The sequence below is a fragment of the Necator americanus genome, chromosome II, assembly GCF_031761385.1.
Source record: "Necator americanus strain Aroian chromosome II, whole genome shotgun sequence".
In the NCBI taxonomy this organism is placed as follows: domain Eukaryota; kingdom Metazoa; phylum Nematoda; class Chromadorea; order Rhabditida; family Ancylostomatidae; genus Necator; species Necator americanus.
Genome location: NC_087372.1, coordinates 8,860,452 through 8,879,262, shown reverse-complemented (window position 1 = coordinate 8,879,262; position 18,811 = coordinate 8,860,452). Strand labels below are relative to the sequence as shown.

At 38.1% G+C, this 18,811-nt stretch overlaps 2 protein-coding genes across 6 annotated transcripts; one reads left to right on the top strand and one right to left on the bottom strand.

The window, feature by feature from the left end:
* Positions 1-1,564: 1,564 nt before the first annotated feature.
* On the top strand, positions 1,565-13,097 carry RB195_017221 (uncharacterized protein; the record flags this gene model as incomplete). Of its 4 annotated transcripts, XM_064184118.1 has the most annotated exons (29): positions 1,565-1,577; positions 2,607-2,733; positions 2,791-2,966; positions 3,961-4,101; positions 5,030-5,117; positions 5,186-5,268; positions 5,355-5,404; positions 5,924-6,021; positions 6,087-6,266; positions 6,421-6,499; positions 6,797-6,901; positions 7,046-7,213; positions 7,264-7,437; positions 7,528-7,701; positions 7,782-7,858; positions 7,967-8,027; positions 8,093-8,164; positions 8,286-8,390; positions 8,815-8,900; positions 9,137-9,245; positions 9,303-9,390; positions 10,398-10,427; positions 10,849-11,168; positions 11,452-11,588; positions 11,651-11,807; positions 12,021-12,149; positions 12,206-12,304; positions 12,377-12,505; positions 12,795-13,097. In XM_064184118.1, 29 exons carry the CDS (start codon positions 1,565-1,567, stop codon positions 13,095-13,097), a joined length of 3,558 nt encoding a protein of 1,185 aa, XP_064039999.1. The 4 variants fall into 4 exon arrangements, with proteins under 4 accessions (XP_064039999.1, XP_064039998.1, XP_064040000.1 ...); XM_064184119.1 differs by lacking the exon at positions 10,398-10,427; XM_013436566.2 differs by lacking the exons at positions 1,565-1,577; positions 2,607-2,733; positions 2,791-2,966; positions 3,961-4,101; positions 5,030-5,117 and adding an exon at positions 4,777-4,847.
* Positions 13,098-13,438: 341 nt separating this feature from the next.
* RB195_017220 (uncharacterized protein) lies at positions 13,439-16,405 on the bottom strand (the record flags this gene model as incomplete). Of its 2 annotated transcripts, XM_064184116.1 has the most annotated exons (5): positions 13,439-13,993; positions 14,053-14,115; positions 15,106-15,191; positions 15,250-15,263; positions 16,251-16,405. In XM_064184116.1, 5 exons carry the CDS (start codon positions 16,403-16,405, stop codon positions 13,439-13,441), a joined length of 873 nt encoding a protein of 290 aa, XP_064039997.1. The 2 variants fall into 2 exon arrangements, with proteins under 2 accessions (XP_064039997.1, XP_013292018.1); XM_013436564.1 differs by lacking the exon at positions 15,106-15,191 and having other exon boundaries at positions 15,250-15,339; positions 16,256-16,405.
* Between the last annotated feature and the right edge of the window lie 2,406 nt (positions 16,406-18,811).

The window sequence follows — 18,811 nt, the reverse complement described above, 5'->3', positions numbered from 1 at the left end:
TGCGTCAGTTATTTTTCCTATATTCTCTCTGAATATCCACAAATGAATTGCCTCACTCTATTAACTCAGTCCAAAAGTCGTGTTTTCCTACAGTGGTTGATTCCATCTACAAAAATTGGGTTTTTCTGCATCTTGCACTTTTTCTACATGCATAAAAATGAACTCTTCGTTTGTAAGTCGTAAATTAATAGTTCTATTCCAAGTGTATCCTGTTGCCTTTCATCAGTAGTTTTCACAAACCTTCTTATCATTGCCTGATAGAGTAATTGGAGACGAAAATACTCAAGAGAATTAATACAGTACTGCTTGACAGACCTTGAAAATTATTGTGCTGTGTCAAAACGACCTGACACGTGGTGCAATTGCGTAGGAGATTGCGCTCACAGGAAATACTCGCTAAATCTAGCTGGCCGCGCAGCCAAGTGAGGGTCCCACCGCACCATTTCGAGCTCTCTTGCGTAGGTAATTGAACTGAGAGTTTGATCCGATTGTATGCTATCTGAGTTTGTCAATTTCTTTTTTTCATGTGTTGCGCGCAGAAATCAACTACATACGAAGCATCTTACTTTTATTTTTCCGCAAAAGATAAGGTCGACGACTATTAAAGTTTTACCTAATCTAGTTGAACTTATTGAACTTTGAGTCAGCTTGCTTAAAAAATTGTTCGGGGGAGGTGGCATTCCTCGAAACGTTTGAAGACCGTAACTGAGGAAAACTAACGATTCTGCACAGTACTGACTTCATCTTCAATTTTTTTTTTGCTTTACGTGCCGAAGAAAAACTTCACGTACGAATAAAATAGGATAATTGAGCAACTTTTATCTAACAGTTGATGCTGACCAATCCTTTGAAGATCGGAAGCGTCTATAACAATTTTTAAGTTGTAAATTTCAAACCTGCTTTAGTTTTAGTTTCGCATATTGGGCGTAGTTTCATAGTCTGCACTGAAAGTATTACAGATATTGTGTCTTGAGATATTTGGCTAATCACTTTCAACTCAGAATTGTCAGTATTATTGCATAGTTTGTATTCTTATTAATAATATTTGACTTGTACTTCCTTTATTAATAATATTTAGTCAATATTTCTCAAAAATACGTAATTCAGAAAGTTGAAGGAAATGTGGCGTACATTATTTTCAGAACTTTATTTTCAAAGGTAACGTATGCATTTGAGGAAATTGGAAATATGTTTAGGTTGACTATTGATTTATTGAGTAGTGTGAAATATATTATTAAATAGTGTAAATACTTCAAATATGTAGTAGCTAATATCCTACATCATCTTATCGCTAAAAAATCCGGATCAACTATGTTCCATTCATTCATTCTTTTTATAGTTGTCGTTTGACGCTCAGATCATCTCAGTGTACTGACTATCTATACACAAATAGTGGTCAATGAGGAAATCACGCTGTTGTGGTTCAAAGAACCTAATGGACTGCTGTTAAAAAAATATGCATGTGGTGTAACCAGCGATTCCACTTGATCACTCTCAATGTGTCAAATAACGCTAAGAACATCGGCAAGCAGCATCGAGCAATTTCCGCCAGCTCTATTCCGAGATGAGAAAAATATGTGAGTAATCTCTTGTTGCATCCATAGAGCTGACTGAAGCACTGCCGAAGCTGTATAAACAATGTAATGAACAGGACTAGCTGATTTAATATAGAATTGAGCAACTTCTCTTGCTTAGGATCCTGGTTGGTTTGCTGAATTTGTTTATTATGTCTTTGTTTTATATCATTTTATCTTCATATCTTCGTTGAAAGATAGACAATTCGAGGAAAATGTAGTTGGGGAGAGGGTAACGCACTCAAGCGCGCTCTTTTTTTTTTTTTTTTTGAAGGCTCTATCTCGGTTTTTTCTTAGTAGCTTTAGCTTACATGTCGTAGAAAAAAAAAAAAAAACTAAAACTAATGCTTGGGTTTTAGTGAGGCAACTAACTTAGGTATCCACTTCCAAAAATAGTAGTGCGCCCCCCCCCCCCCCCAACTATATTTTACGCGGCAATTCTTCCTGGATTGATGTTAGAAGAGATTCTCTGCTCCTTTTTTTCAGTAAAAAGGTAAATTTCTGATTGCTTTTGAAGGATTCTTACGCTTTTCACTAATTACGAAAGTACAGCTGAAAGGGTATGGAATGTCTCTTGTAACAGCCTTCCAGAGCTCGCATAGACAGGCTGTGCATTCGTAATTAATTGCTGACGTCACATGGCATGTTTATCCGAACCACCAAAACATCGGTGTCGCATTCAGCAGGTGGCTTCCAGCACCGCTTTGATTATCTCCTAGAAAAATCGTGTAGTGGGGAATTTATTACTAAAAGAAGTGCTAACGTTACCTATAGTGCTTAAATATGTACTGAAATTGGTGTAAGTAAGGTGGTGTAGTAGTAGGTGTAGTAATCTTTTTGAGTGTAGAATGAATTTCACGGTTTTTCCTTTATTTTCTTCTTCCTTTCTTTTTCTCTCCAGTCATTATCCAACAGAGAACCAAATGTCGATAGTTGCATTTGTTACGAAACGCTATCTGTTTCTATTTTTAGCTTGCCGCTTTACCATCACTACTCTTTCTTGTTCCTGTTTTTCATAATTTATTCCTCTAGGGCGCCATATGACGAATACAACATCAAATAACGAATCGAACACATACTCGCAGCTCGCATCGACAAAAACACCACCAACAACACCGGTAATTCCGCCGGTGTCTGTTGTGCGCAACGGTAATCCTGTGTGAGTTTTCGCTCTCTGTTAGGAACTGCAAAAGTAAATATCCTACTGCATGTTCAGGCTTTGTGACTGCGATGTGAGATCGCAGCTCGAAGAAGAAGCAATCGCAGCTGTTCGAGAATTTTCATATGCCGTGCACTCAGTTTGTATTTCCGAAATGCTCCCACGTACCAGTGAACTACTTTTTTTGAACCTTACAACATTGGAACAGGTCACATACTGTATTGAGTTGACCGGTGAGTTTTGGTTTCGCCTTTTCGCGTAGTTTTGGAGGTGCAACACTTTTTACACATGGAATACTGGGTATGTTCAAGAAAATAATGAGTTTGGTTTGATAAAAGTCGATTTATTGAACGTTTTTGCAAATATACCTAGTAGCCTTCAAAGTAGTGCCCTTGAGCAACTATACGCTGCTTCCGGCGGTTCTACCATTATGCGAAACACTTTTCCTCCTCTGGAATGTCCTTCAAGGTAGTCGTTTGAATCTCTTTATTTCTGGAAGGAGATTGTTCACAAAGAGTTTGTTTCCGCCGCGAAGATCGTACCGCTATTTTCTACAAAACTGTGCTAGAGGGGTTGGAGAAAAGAGTCACCTGAGGCCGTCCGAACATTGTTGATCGTTGGCGGCCTCATAACGACGATGGTCCTTCCCACACGGTGCTCTTGGTGGGGGATTTCCTAGCGAAGAAAAGTGGCAATGCTGCCGCAGCCTCCGTCAGTCCTGGTTTGTCTACGCTTGTCTTCTTTTCGCTTGTAAAGTTCAAAAGAATTCTGACAGGTAAACGTTTTGAGCATGTTCCTGAGATTAAAGTGATACGAGTCTTTCAAGGACATTCCTAATGAGGAGTTGAAAAAGTCCTTCAAACAGTGGCAGAACCGCTGAAAGCGATTGCTGAAGAGGACTACTTTGAAGACTGTTTAGTGTTTTTGCAAAAATGTTCAGAAAATCGATTTTAATTGATCAGTCTCATAACTTTTGGGACATACTTTGAATCTTCAATTCCAACATCTGGTTAAGAGCAGATGTTTTACACTATACCCTGTGGTTCCTCTGCATTTCACGTCCTATAAAGATTTTTGCAAAGTAGACGTCATATATTAGAAGTTCTGTAATTTTACGGGGAAATAGTTGCTGTGCCGCGACTTTCTCTTGAATGTGTCACCAGTCATTGATACTAGGAGTTTACTGGAAATCACTTGATTTCTTACTAAATTCACCTATTTGTAAAGGAAAAGGCTGGCGAATTGCAAGCAATCGAGCCGATTGTATGAATGGCGATTTCCGACAACTGCATATGCATACAAAGTACTTCGAATCGCTGAATCAGCTGCTCGATACGGTATCGCCGTCCTATCGGCAGCGATTCGGAGGTCAGCTTATCGACAAGCTGAAAATTCTGCAAAACGAGAAGAATTAAGTGGGGATTATCGACTTGTCTTCGCGCTGTTAATGTAAATATAGAATTTATTAGAGATTCTTTCGAATTTAGTGGTCATTTTTGCTTTTTCTCCATGTCTATATTTTCTCCTTGTTTTTTTCTTTATAATTATGTGATTATTTTCTAATTTTAGTTTAGTGTTGGTTTGTGCAGCTGTTTTTTTTTTGTTTTGTGCCAGCTGCAGAATGTGCTTTGCCGTCTTGTATCTCCGTAATTTACCTCTAAAAATATTGTAAAAACTCTACTTGCTAGGCTTTCGCAGCTCGACACTGTTGTTCGGTGATCAAAGGCACTTGTCATCCAATAAGTAGTCCAACAACAAATGCTTGTGTCTAAGATCTTGTTTATATGTAAACATATACTTTTTCTTTGTTGTTTAGCAGTGATCGCCTTCTCTTGTTATCACTGGGATTATTCGTAGCAAATTTAGGCTTTTTTTTTGGTAATGTAGAGATAGCTATTTTTCACAAACTCTAGTGTTTAGTGCATTTTCAAGCACTTATCGAAGATTGTAAAGAGAATAGAATCTCGAAATCCTGTTTCGAATGAAATATCATACAATGTGATGTAAGCTCCGTCTTTTTTCTTTTGCTCGTGGTCTTCTAGAATGTGCTATCGATTTCTCAATGGATGTTTTACTTGTCCGTTTTGTGCCCGATGCTTAATAAAGGTTTTTAGGTCATTCTTCAAATATTTCCGTAGTTACGTTTCGCACACTACCACAGTATTTATTTTTGTTTTCTGTCTCCGTGTTTATCATAGTTCAACGGTGTATTTGAATTTCACTAATGTTGGTTTTTTCTGTTTGCTCTTCAGCACCGCACCAACGAAACATCTCTGTTTTTCTGATCGACCTTTAGGGAATTTGAACTTTGTTATCATCAGCCAATTTTCTTGTTGTTACAATGCCATCATTGCTTTAAAAAAACATGCATTTTCTAGTTTTAGGTATTATTATTAGTATGTCGTATTTTAACCTTTGGTGAAAGTATTAATCTTTTCTACTTTTTCCTCAGAAAAACGGGTAAAATGGGTGATGTTCGATGGCGGATGCTGAGTTTGGCTGCCGTGGTAGTGTGGATGATCGCAATGCCTGTTGGTAAGAAATAGTATTTTCGTCCATGAGCACGTTGTTCTTCTTTTTGTTCAAAATTAAATAAATGATCGTGTGATAATTTTTTTAAGACTGTTCATTTGGTGCAATGTCAATAGATTTGGGCAGTCAGTTCTTGAAGGTAAGCGCTTAATTGTGTTTAATTTTATGTTGTTCTTTTATGATTTGGGTCGTTTATCTCTTCGTGAATATCTTCTTTTGGCCTCTTAGAGGAAGTCCACAGCTATTTGATTGAATTTATTGCAAAGTCCATACGTTCTTATTCTTTGTGTGATTATTTAATTTATAATCTAGGAGTTATCAGGATTTCACTTTGAAATTTCTTTCAGTGAACGCTGAATCAAGGTCGTAGTTTTTGGATCGTTCGAGTTTTTCAGTTTTTGAAAAAAAAAATCTGTTGGTTTAGTGCATGAGAAATCTATTTATAGAACTTTGCGTTGGATGATTTTTGTCGCAGCTTTAGGATATCGTGCAGTTTTGTGAGGTTTTAGTGTAAAACTAAGGAATTAGATTCTTTGTTCCGACTAGTAAAAGGTTGTTGTGCGATGAACTTACACATAATAAGAGAAATAGTAGTCAAATTGTTGTCTGATAGGTTAGCTTTTGTACTATAGCGCTAAAAACGTTTTGGCATTTATAGGTGGGTCTCATAAAACCTGGCGTGCCAATGGAAATTGTTTTGAATAAGGAGTCGCATAGAAAAACACCAAATCTGCTGTCTATTCGTAACGGCGAAAGGTTGGCGACACGATCAGTTCCCGGTTCCGAAATTATCCTCAAAATTTCATTTTTTTTTCATTCAGACTCTTCGGTGATGCTGCTCAAGGTATTGCTGTACGATATCCATCCAGCGTCTATGGACATCTTTTGGATTTAGTTGCAAAGCATATTGATCATCCATCTGTAGAAATATTTCGCCAGCGATTCCCTCATTTGAAAGTTCATAAGCATGTCAACGAGAGTACCGTGGTGTTTCCTATTGGGTAAGTCTAGAAAATCTCTAAAACTTTCCCGAGACTCGAAAGCATTTGGTTAAACTTAAATAATTACTTTAGGTTGTGGGATGTAGATAATCTCATTCAAACAAATATCTAAGTATTAGCTGTATCTAGACAATTGAATTTCTTTTCACTTTAGAGAAACAAATTATCCGGTAGAAACGCTTCTGGCAATGATGCTGACAAATGTGAGAGAGTTCACTGAAGCCTTTGCTGAGGTTCGGTGTTTTTTTTTATTGATTGTCGTTCTTTCATAAAATTTTCTTCCTTCCTCCATTACATATTCTTTTAATGATTTTTTTTTCTTATTATGTTAAAGCGTTTCTACAGATGTGTCAAACCCGACAGCGTAAGTTTGCCCAATTTCTTTTTTGGATGACTAAGGACATTCCTAACCATCTAAGTACTGTGGATGATGTAAACAGTGAAGCTTATCTAGAATTGTCTTTTTCAGTGCTGTCAACGGTTAATATGTGTTCGTTACTTTTCATATATCTCACTGCTCATCATTACAGATGAGTATCCGTGATGTTGTAATCAGTGTTCCTGCGTATTTCACTCAAGCAGAGCGAATGGTCATTGAAAAAGCTGCTGAAATAGCAAAACTGAATCTACTGCAGGTAAATAATTTTATTATTTTCTAGTATCTTTTTGTGCTGTTTGAATCCTTCAAATCCTATAAGCTTAGTGATTTTTCTTAATCTTCCATTTGATTGATCCTCACTTATTTTCAAATCTGTTAGTCATGTTCTTCAATTCTTTAGCTGATCAATGATGGGACCGCGGCAGCGCTAAATTACGGAGTATTCCGGAGAAAGGAGATCACTGAAAAACCACAAAGACTTCTGATATACGACATGGGTGCTGGTAAAACTGTTGCAACTCTTGTAGAATATAAAATTGGGAAAGTGAAACATGGAAAAGAGCCAAAGGTGAGTCGTGTTCTTAATCGTCGAAGAACCCACAAAAACCGTACTTCCAGGTGACTGTACTCGGAATTGGATTCGATCGGACATTAGGAGGATTGGAAATGACTTTGCGGTTGAGAGATTTACTAGTTAGGAAGTTTAACGAGCATTATAAATCCAAGAAAGATATTACCAGCAGTGAAAGAGCTATGGCCAAACTATTCAAAGAAGCGGAGAGGTTGAAACAGGTAGAATAATCTCTTCTTTCGAGCTCTTCATGGTGATGCATGGAATTGTTGTTTCTTACTTTCACTGAGCTAGTTATTTCCTCTTTTAAGGTCCTCAGTGCTAACGTGGATCATTATGCTCAAATTGAAAGCGTTCATGAAGATATAGACATGCGAGTGCATGTAACTCGCGAGGAGTTCAACAGCCTAATCAGTGATCTATTAAGCCGTATGACAGTCCCAGTTGATCAAGCCCTTAAGATGGCCGAGCTGACTTTAGATCAAGTAAATTCCTGGAGTTTTGCGGCAATTGTTTTTCTTGCAATCCTTTGCCTGTAGCAGCTACGTGGATTTTCGAATTCCAGGTAGATCAGGTGGTTTTGATGGGAGCGGGTACTCGTGTGCCGAAAGTGCAAGAAGAGCTGCAGAAATTCATTGGAAGGTATATTATTTTTCATTCTCAACATAGTAGTTAGTAGTTCAATTTAAGTTGTTTGTTGTTGCTTGTAAATTAAGCAATTTTCTTTCCCCTGCAATATTATGTTTTTAGTAAAGAGCTGGGTCGCTTCTTGAATACTGATGAAGCCATAGCGATGGGGGCGTTATTCCAGGTGCATATTTAACCAGATTTTTCTTTGTGATCTCTTTTTCTTTCAAGTCGCGTGTTTTCTTTCAGGCTGCTCATTTAAGCAAAGGTTTCAAGGTGAAGCCATTTGGTATCGAAGAGTTAGTGATTTTCCCTATACAGGTGAGGTCATGTGCCGTTTTCATTCAGCTTTTCTCTTGAAATTCATTCCATTCTTAGTTGTTGGTAACGTAGTTGCTCCTCATATGTTGGATTATATATGCTTGAATAGCAAGAAATTCAGGTGAATTTCATCAGTAAACAGAAGCAGGAGAACGGAGAAATTGTTGAGAAGCCGATCACGAGACACATTTGCCAGCTAAAGAGTAAATATCCAACAACCAAAAAGGTTTGATTAATGAATTAAACCACTTAAAGGCATCACTCCACGAATCTGGGGTGGTGCGGATTTTAGGTGGAGAGTTTCTATACGGAGAAGTACATTATGCAGAGGAGAGTGCTTCCTTCTATTTCTTCCTAGTGACCGTAAAAAACGGGCCGGAAGATGCGGCGCCGCAAAAGGTTGGGGCGCTCCAATCGAACTCGTGGAAAATAGCGCGCCGAAGCGGTCGAAGCCGTATCTTCCTGGTCGTTTTTTACGGCAATTAGGAAGAAATAGACGGAATCACCCTTCTTTCCATAATCTACAACTCCGTATAGACATAACCCATCTGAAACCCGCACCACATTCGTGGAATGATGCCTTTAATTGGATACATTTCAATTACTGTTATCCTACTGCTTAAGATGCATGTGGAGCATATTACTTTCAGATAATAACATTTACCTCATACACTGACGACTTCTCATTTGATCTCAATTATTCTGGTCTGAAACATTTTAACGAACAACAGATTCGGTAAGACACTCTTTTTGCTACAGTTCCTGACATTCCTAAATTGAAATGGATTTATGCTTCTCTTAATGGAAGAGACTTTACCTAGCTTAGCGCTTAACTTTAAAAAAATAGCTTGTTGCTTACAGAGAAAGCGGCTGGTTTGGTTAGCAGTTGTCAAAAACTAACTAACTATCTAAATAGCCAGACACATATAAGGGCTGTCCGAGCAATGAGAACTCCTTGAACTTTTTTTCCAGAGAATTTGACTCTCTTGTGTCTCATCTCACTACGGTATCCGTATCCGGCGTGGGCAAAGCACTTGAAGAGAAACACAAACCGGAACAGACAGAATTTGTGGGAGTGAAGGTGAAAAATAAGAACATTCTGAGGTTTTGTGATCCAAACGGATCATTGCTGGTTTAGGTTGCATTCCAACTGGATTTGTCGGGCATTTTAAGGATTGAAAAAGCTGAAGTTGTAATTCAGAGAAAGAGCCAAGGAGTGGTAGAATGTGAGTTCGTTATGAGTTTATCCGTGTTGCAATGTTCTTTTGTTCCCCTTCATGCAATTAATACAAACGATATATTTTTAAAGTAGGCATTGAGAGATGTCCTGTGTTAAAGTGAGCGCACTGGGAAGTTTTCGATGTTTGGCTGCCCCTAGTTTTCCGTAAGACTAAGAAATAGCTTGTGTGCATTGCCATGAAAACCTGAAATATCTGTATAGGGTTGTTTACATGAAGTGTGACGGGCTATGGAAAATACAGGTATGCGTTGGACCTAAGAAAACGCTTAGGACATTGACTGGACCTTCCAGCAAGACTGGCCGCCAGCCCATGGTGCAAAGAAGACAGTGAGCGAGAGCGGGGTGAGACCAATCTACCTGGTTTCTGGACGGATACATTTAGCCGCCAAACTCACCCGATCTCAATCCTTTGAATTTTGCTGTCTGGTCGGTGCTAGGCCAAAAAGCCTCCTCTTTCAAGTACAAGTTATTGGATTCGCTCAAAAGAGTTCAAAAGAAGGTATGAAGCATGAAAAATAATCACGCGCATCCGCAAAAATTTCCTGAAGAGATTGGATGTTTGTATTGAAGCTAGAAGCAATAATTCTGAATGTGATCTGTGAGATCTTATGTAGAATTTTGTGACTATTGTATCCAAAAAAAAAAAACTTCTATTTGGAATGATTGGTGCAAAGTTGTGGGTAGTTTTTTGCGTCACATTTCATGTGGACCACTCGTACATAAAGAAATCAGGCTCAGGATCATAAACTTATAGGCGTACTCTATGAAACACCTTAAACCCGTATCAGTGGTAAAAGCCGCGCAAGATGTGTTTTATTATGCCGACGTAAGTAGTTGTTTTGTCGGGTGAAATGATCAGATGCCTTCGATCTTCCTCATAACTCGATATCGAAAGTTTCCCAGAATGCTGCCATTAGTCACCTTTATTATCTGTTTACTGATCGTATTTCTAATATTTTGTTGGCATGACCTCTTCTACTTCATGTGTTTTAGCTGGTGGTGATGGTGCTGGTTTGCTGTCATGTGAGTAACCATGTTCATGATAATTATGCTGGGATCGTTGATTTCCACGTATTTTGTCCTTTCGGTTTCTCTCATGAACATCGCACTTTTCCTTCACGGACTTCTCTGTTTCTATTCTACGTTTTTTTATGTAAAAAATCCTCCTGGGAATACCTTTATGAGTTTTTCGTATTTTAGATTTTCTTACACACTTTATTTTATTTGCATACGATTTACACGCTTTATTTTACTTCTAACTCTGGTTCTGAGACCATTTTTGACAAATGTTGCTTCCCAGAGCGGTGGTTTTCGTTCATGATTCGTCAAAAAAAATTGCATGCAATTTTCATTTGATATCGAAAGAAATTCGTGCAGATAACTGTTTTGCTGTTTTCCTTTCTTCCTCCATTATTCTTACTATTTAATGCGAATGCTTTTTTAGCAATCACAAAGACTATTTCTGGTTTCTTCTCTTCGAAGACGGAAGAAGGAGAACCTACGGAATCAGACGATAAGAAGGATGATGAAGCTGCGGAAACTGTAACGACGGAAGAAAAACCCACGTCTGCTGAAGATACTCCATCCAGCGATGAGGAGAAGACAACATCAGAGGAAAAGGAAACGAAAGCTGGAGGAAAGGACGAAGGAGAGAAGAAAGAGCAAACAGAAGAGAAGAAGGACGAAGAAAAGAAGGAAGGCGAAGATGAAACAAAAGAGAAGGTTTCAAAAGAGAAGACAGAGAAGGGGAAAGACCCGCAGAAGGTTGGATGCTTTAATGCGTAGAATTTTTCGTATTTCGAGAGTTTTACATTGAATCTTGACGAATGCAGCAAATATCTATAGATTAGATCTGAAATGCTAACAATTACTAAACAGTTTTTCCGCTGCTTTTTAGAACACACAGCCAGACTAGATTTTATTAGTCATAGCTCTCCCTATTTGAATACGATGGAGATTAGTTGTGAAAATCATGCGATTCTAATTTTAGGTGACCATTCAACGATTATTCCAGTTTCATTATAACCTGAATATATTAACATTTCAGAAAAACATAACAGAAACTGCATCAACAAAAGAGAAGAGCAAAATTCCCGAAGTTTCCAAAGTATCTTTGAAGACGAAACAAACGTACACTACAGCTCATTTAATGAGCAAAACGGATGTTGCTGAAGCAAAGAAGATGTAAGCACTATCAATAACATTACCATGCTTGAACGATAATGAAAAAATGAACGTGACTATAGATTGGAGCAATTTGAAAAGCGTGAACGAAATGCTCGTGAACGTGCTGCCGCCGAAAATGAGTTGGAAGGCTATGCTTTTGAGGTTAGTCAGCTGATGGAAGAGGAGTCCTATATGAAGCACTCTACAGAAAAGGAGAGGAATAAGATTACTGAACAGGTTGGTTGCTGATGGTATTTTGTGCTAGGATAGGCAAGGAAACGTTTCCTTTCATTTCTCTGTTTTGTTGTTTTTCTTTTTTTTTTCTTTTTTTTTTGTTTTCTTTGTTTGTCTGTCCAATAACATACCTTTGACAATTCTTTGGATTGGATTACCTTTGCAGATGTCTTTACTCTTTGGGAGAAATCTTTTTGTAAAATACTTTTTTCAAAGGTTAAACAAATCCGAACGTGGCTTGAAGACGAAACGACACCGGAAACGAAAACATCCGAGTTCACTAAGCGTCACATGACTCTCAAGGGACTCGTTCGACCGATAAAGAAGAGAGTCGAAGAAGAACAAGTACATGATTATTTTTTATTCATTTTTATGGTTCTGAAGAAAGTTGATATATTCAGACTCTGGCACCAGCTCTGAATAATTTGGAGTCAATGTTAAACTCTTCTAAAATAATGGCGAAAATGGGTGGTGACGACGAAAAATCGCTATTCAACAAAGTGAGCAGATTTATCGTTTTATTTGTTGATTTTTGTCTGAAATTGATGAATTTCATCGGAACATCTCTTTAGTCCGATGCTGAAGCGTTTGGAAAGAAGCTCGAAAAGTTAGAGAAATGGCTTAACGAGGAAAAGGAAGCGCTTGCGAAACGCCAACCGCACGAAGACCCTGTCCTGATGACGAGCGAAGTGAACACTAAGGTGAGCATTTTCATTTATGTGACAAGATAATTGGTAAATATAACAGTAATTATAAATAGGATGTGATTGAGTAGTTCATCTTTGGGGGATTTTAAGACGATTAATAGACCACAGTAGTGTTTACATACTGTTTTTGTTAGAGATACATGATTTTTGTGTGAATCAGAAGATAGGAGTTTGAGTAACATTTCCAGAAGCTATGACTGTTTTCTGAATAGCATTTGCAAAATTTTTGACTGTTTTCCTCCACATTTTTTCTAATAGTTTACGCATATCCTTCTATTTTCAGCTGAAATACCTTGACCGTGAGCTAAATGCGTTCATGAAGAAAATGAAGCAGACCAGGATTAAGGATGTTGAGGAAATGTTGAAGCAAAAGGAGGAGGACAAAGAGCAGAAAAATGAAGAGTCAAAAGAAGGTGGAAAGAAAGACGAAGAGAAGTCGAAAAAAGAAGAGGAGAAGAAAGAAGATAAGGCTTCGAGGAGCGAAGAGCAGAAGGAGCAAGAGAAGGCGAACGAGACACCTAAGGAAAAGATGACCGAAGAAGTCGTTAATGACACGAAAAATAAAGCGGATAAGGTAGAACTGTAGGTTTTTCATGGCTAGCTAATTATAGGAATTATACTGAAGACCCTCTATGAGGTTGCGGGATTACTGGTAACAATTAATTTAGCTTAATCGTCTTCATGTTTTCCCTTTGAACTTTTTTTTGCTTTTTTTGTTAAAGTGATGTCATTGCATTTGATATCTCAGAGCTATGCAACCAGAGCTATATAAGAGTTCACTGTGAACCACTTCGCGTTCTGTGATCAATAATTTATGGATCGGCTAATATTTCGTTGTGTGGTTCACTGGTACAAAAATGTGTGTGTTTGTGATCTTGTAATTTATTGTTATATTTATTTGCTTCATAAATATTACATCAATATCCATTAGTATTTTTCAAGTACTGAGTTCTGGTCGTAATACGTGTTTCCGGTGGAAAAATCCCAGTAGTACGAAGGTTGGCGTTGTTGTGTAGGTTGTAGAGATTGTTGCCAGTAGTACTGTGGAACGTGTTGTTGCTGTAGTCTTGGCTGGTAGGAACTGTATTGAGAGCCGGGCCAATAGTACTGTCTCGGGAAATTGTTGCCGTAGTACTGCGACGCAGACGAGACGCCACTATATTCGTAATCCTGAGGATATTGATTAGCTGAGAGGTAGGTGAGTTGAGGTTGATATGAGCGCTGTTGTGAAATTGCAGGGAGGTATTGAGGCTGATAGAATGGAGACGGAGGATTGGATAATGTTTGGTGATTAGTAGCAGGGTTCTGTGGATCGGAAGTGAGTCTAGTGGAACTGGCTGGCGGGTATTGAATATCACGATAAGTGGGCCTGGTTTCGACTGCCAATAAAGCTTGTTGAATTTCCTCTTGCGTTGGCACTTGCATGAGGGCAAACGGGACCAGAGCAGGGCTAAGGAAACGAGTGACGATGTTCGAGATACGCTGAATTCAATAGATCAATAAATCAATACTTCGGAAGTAGATATCAAAGCGGAACAAACATGTTTGATAGCCGTATAGTTGATTCTCATCTTCTTCTCGAGAAGAAAGATGATGTTATCGAGCTGAAAAGTGCTATTTATGGTTTAAAGGCATTACCCCACGAATCTGGGGAGGTACGGATTTCAGGCGCGCTCCAATCGGACTCGTTGCAGAAAATAGCGCGCCGGAACGCTCGAAGCCGTATCTTCCTGGCCGTTTTTTACGGCAATTAGGTAGAAATGGACGGGATCACCTCTCCCTCCATAATCTACGATCCCGTATATGAATACTCCACCTGAAATCCATACCTTCTCAGATTCGTGGAGTGATGCCTTTAATAGTTTGATTTCTGAATTGTAAAAGTCATCGAAGATGAGATCCACAAGAAAAGAAAACTAATTTCTGGGAAATAAAATAAATGAAAAATTCGAAAAATAGTGGGTAAATAATCGGAAAATGAAGATAAGAACCATCAGAACTTAACTAAAATCTTGTTTCTGGAGTCTACATGAAAAAAAGGAAAACTTGACCATTCCAGGATAATTACAAGGAGATCGTTCCTTGTTATGCGGGACAGGAGTTCGGAAATGCATCATCCACTGATTGTGCGAAAAATTGTACGAAACGACGTTATAATCATTTACTTATGTCTTGATACAGTAGGGCGGACATACCACTAAGCTGGATCCCAGCGGAAGTCCGATGATCGGCCGAAAACGTGTCAGGAACAAGGAATAAAAAAAATTACAACGCAGAAATTTCAGAAATTTTGTCTTTTTTATTGTTTCCTGTAGACATTTCTCTTCAATGTTTTATCTTGTTCCTCTTGATTCTTTTATGATCCTGTTTTTAATCCTATAGAATGAATTTCCGAAGGCTACGCTTCTTTATTCGACGCCTCGCACTTTTTTTTGTTATATGCTCCAGTTGTGAAAGATTTCCACCACTAAATATGTAGTTCAGAAAATCCTTTTCTTAATTAATTTTTTTTTTCTGTGACAGGTCTTTTTAAAGCTCCGGGTCCGCTCCGTCGAGTGAGTACAAGCCGTTTTTCGTCAAAAGGATGGACGTACAAGAGAAAAAGTCCCGAGAGCAGATGATTTCCGTTCGGGACCTTCTTCCGATTGCTTCTGAGTTATTAACAACTGAGCACGGTGCCCTATATTATTGAAATTTATTGAGAGAATGGAAAGTATTCAATAGAATTATTTTCTAACCTTTTGTTGAAGTTCTGGATCTTCCAACCGATGTATCGCGATTTCAGCTGGGATCACCCGTAGTAGAAGAACCACCAGCCGTGTTCGAATCTGAAAGGAAAATGAGTTGATAGACCGACGAGAACTGTTCCCCTTATTAGTACCGAGAGGTATTTTGTTGAAGCTTAGTCTATACTCCTGGTGCTTCTAGATAAGACAATTTTTCATCACTCAAATGCAATATGAGTTGATAAACCAGCGAAAACTGGCCCCCTAAACTAACGTGGTTGGCCTCTATTATGTGCTTGAAGTCGATCTTTCATGTAAAACAGTAGTTTCAAGGAGTGTTTTACTGACGGTGAACTCGGTGTAACGTCAATTCGCTACGGGACCCAGTCGTTTTTTTTTGCAAAGACAGTTCCAGTGCAAAAATGAGTATAAACGTATTTTCATCGAATGATGCTTTTGTTGGCAGACGATTTTTTATTGGATATCAATGTATCCAACCAAGGCGCATTTTTTCCCCTAAACCACATTTATCCAACTGGGAAGATTCTAGTGGATACGGTATTAGATCACTAAGTGACCGAAAGTGTATATGGTAGACGAAAGAATAGGAAAGAATTTAATATTTCTATGTCTTAGGGCTTCTCCAGTTTGATAGCAGTTGCAGAGCCCTTGGCAATAATTTAGTTCTGCTGATACTGCGGTAGTTCCGATGCCAGAGGAAATGTGACGATCGTAGCCAATAAACGTGGACCTTATTGATATGATTCAAAGAAAAATCTAAAAGGACCGCGCTGATTCTACGACTATCTTTCAAAAGCTACAAGTAAGACGTGAAGCTTCGGAACAACCGCAAGAGAAAAATTGCAGCCAGAAAATAAAATAGAAAACATATGAGGAGAAATTGTGGCTAAATGAAGCTGTATTGTTCGGAGAATTTTGTAGAAAAATGGTAAGAAGTAGCCTTGGGGAATGAATAGTGTTTTTCTATAAAGTAGTTGTGCAATTGCACTGACCGTACCTTTGAGGTTATTCTCATTCCGGAGTCATTGAATTCCCGTACGAGTTCATCAGCTTCCGCTGTTAAATTGTCCATTTTTGCGGCATCCAACGCACTTGACTGCGCTACCACCGCTGTGACAAGGACGAGGAATACGAAGAGGTAGATCATATTCTGAAACCGTAACAATCAATACGTAGTGATTCCACACAAGCTGGAAAAGACGCAGAAGACTCGCAGAAACATTGAGAACTGGATCTCTTGGTATTATGAGTGTCGTATTGTGCAAATTATAGGCCAAAAACGTTTTTTTCTCGGAAGTTTTTAAATTTTTGGCAATAGAATTTTAGATTTGACGTTAGAATTTTAACGTTCAGGATTTCGGGCCACATTTTTTTAATTTCTGATCTTATCAAGGAAATGCCCCTGCTAGAAGAATAACGATATCCCTTCGTCTATCTCTAGAGTTTCTGCATAATTTCAAAACGACTGGGAATACTGTCAAACTTTTTTTTTTCATATCACAGCAAAGGGATTTTCTCCATTTCTAGTTGGAGTATTCTCGATGGATATTTTAATGGTTTTAGACTAATTTTCAACTATTAACAACGCTTGAATCCACCTAGAAAATCTGGAAATCCATTCTAGAAAATCCATCTGGCGAAGAGATAAAGAGGTTGGAACACTTCCTCAAGAGTAACCGGATCTGGAGAGAACACATTAATCCAGACAGCTCATTTGAAAGCGTTGAATTTTTTTGAAACGCTTGATTTCTTTTCTCCAAAATCGCTAACAGCAGACTTCAGAGAGGAAGATTAACCTTAAAAACTATCCTAAGCATATTTCTTTGTTATTTTGCTATTCATACAAATCAAAAAGTAATCGTCTGCGCCAATGCCTGAAGATTTCGCATGGTTTTCGTAGTACATGGACGGTGTACATGGATGGGGACCTGTTCGACCTGTTCATAACGTGCTATTTTGGAAATGTTTTGATGTCGCTTTCTATCGTGAAAATCGCATTTTTTTGTAAGAGAAAATCTCCAGTGTTCTCGTGTGGCGGACATTTGTTTCATCTCTCAAGTCTTGCTGGTTTTATCATTTAGCCTTTTCGGTTGATTTTTATAGAATTTACAGCCGAGGCTATTTTTTTTAATTTATTTTTTATTTTTTATATGGGGCAATATCGGAGAGTTCCCAATCTTCTCAGCGAAATTTTTGGAGTGGGATTTATGAAACGCTACTGGCACTGGCGGACTTTAGTTTTGAGCAAATTTCAGGTAAAACAGCTTTATTGATCCATTGATCCTCCAGTTAACTTAAGAGGTAGCAATTCAAGAAGCGAGACACGAGAGCAGGGTCAAGCGTGGTGATGGTACACGACGCTTTTGAATACGACTCTCCTTTTTTTTTCTTCTCCTTCTTCTCTTCCATTCTCCTCCAATGTTGCTGCGATAGTTCTCTTTTCTTTTTCTTGCACATAGCTGCCAATTCAATATATTGAAATTTTCATGTGTTTCAAGAAAGAAAACTCGAAAATTACCCTAGGAACAAACGGCAAATGTGAAATTCGTTAGCTGACAAAAACAAAGAAACATCAAGTAATAGAAGAGGCAAATTTGCTGGAATGTTGTTGAAATATTGACGTTGAAACATTTTTATATTTATTGCAAAATCTAAGAAACATTTTAGAATACTGACTGAAGCAAATAATACGAAACAAGAGAGAGATGAGTCAGATGCATAGGCCGAATTATAGAAGAACGACGAAAAAAAAAGCCGAAAAAAAACCGAAAAAATCAACATTTTGTTTCGACAATGTAATAATGGGACGACGCAGGTTCTCCACCCCCTTGAGTCAAATTTTTGCAGTAGAGCTTTCAACAATTTCTAGAATATGAAGAATTCAATTCAACGCAATTTTCAGCAGGTTAAAAGTGGATTTAATAGAAATTTACTGACTAAAAAAGCTCGGATTCTGTGCAAATTGTTACGTCTGGAAGATCACGAATAATTTTGTAATAAGAAAAGCAAACGAAATATTCTTTGTAGTTTTCAAGAGAAGGATGTTCGTCCTACAAAACAGTCTCACCGCTGTTTTTTTTTGCAACTTACTAGTTCTTTTCCACCAAAAATACGGAAAAAAACGAAGCCACGGAAATCGCCTTATATAGCATCTCATAGAGAAAATCCTCGGCTGAAAAATACTGGGAGATGATTTGATTTACAATAATTTACTCCAAGTTATCAGACTTTGTCAACATCACACACTTTTCTCGGGACGGAGTTTTAGAAAAAAAAAAAACCACCCGTATATTTAGAAAGAGGGACTAAGAAAAGCTGCATATACAGAGTTACTTCTTTTCGGACCGTCTGGTCCTCTCAAAATTCAGAATTCAGAAAGAAAATTTTGAATCTTGTCTAAATTTAAAAAAAAAAAACTAGAAAGTTTCAAGGAAAAAAAACAGCGGTATGACTACTTTGTAGTGCACATCTTCCTCTATAAAGAATGTCTCAAGGTATTTCTCTAGGTCCTCTTAGCTCGAAGTTATACCTCCCATACCTAACACGCCTGAGC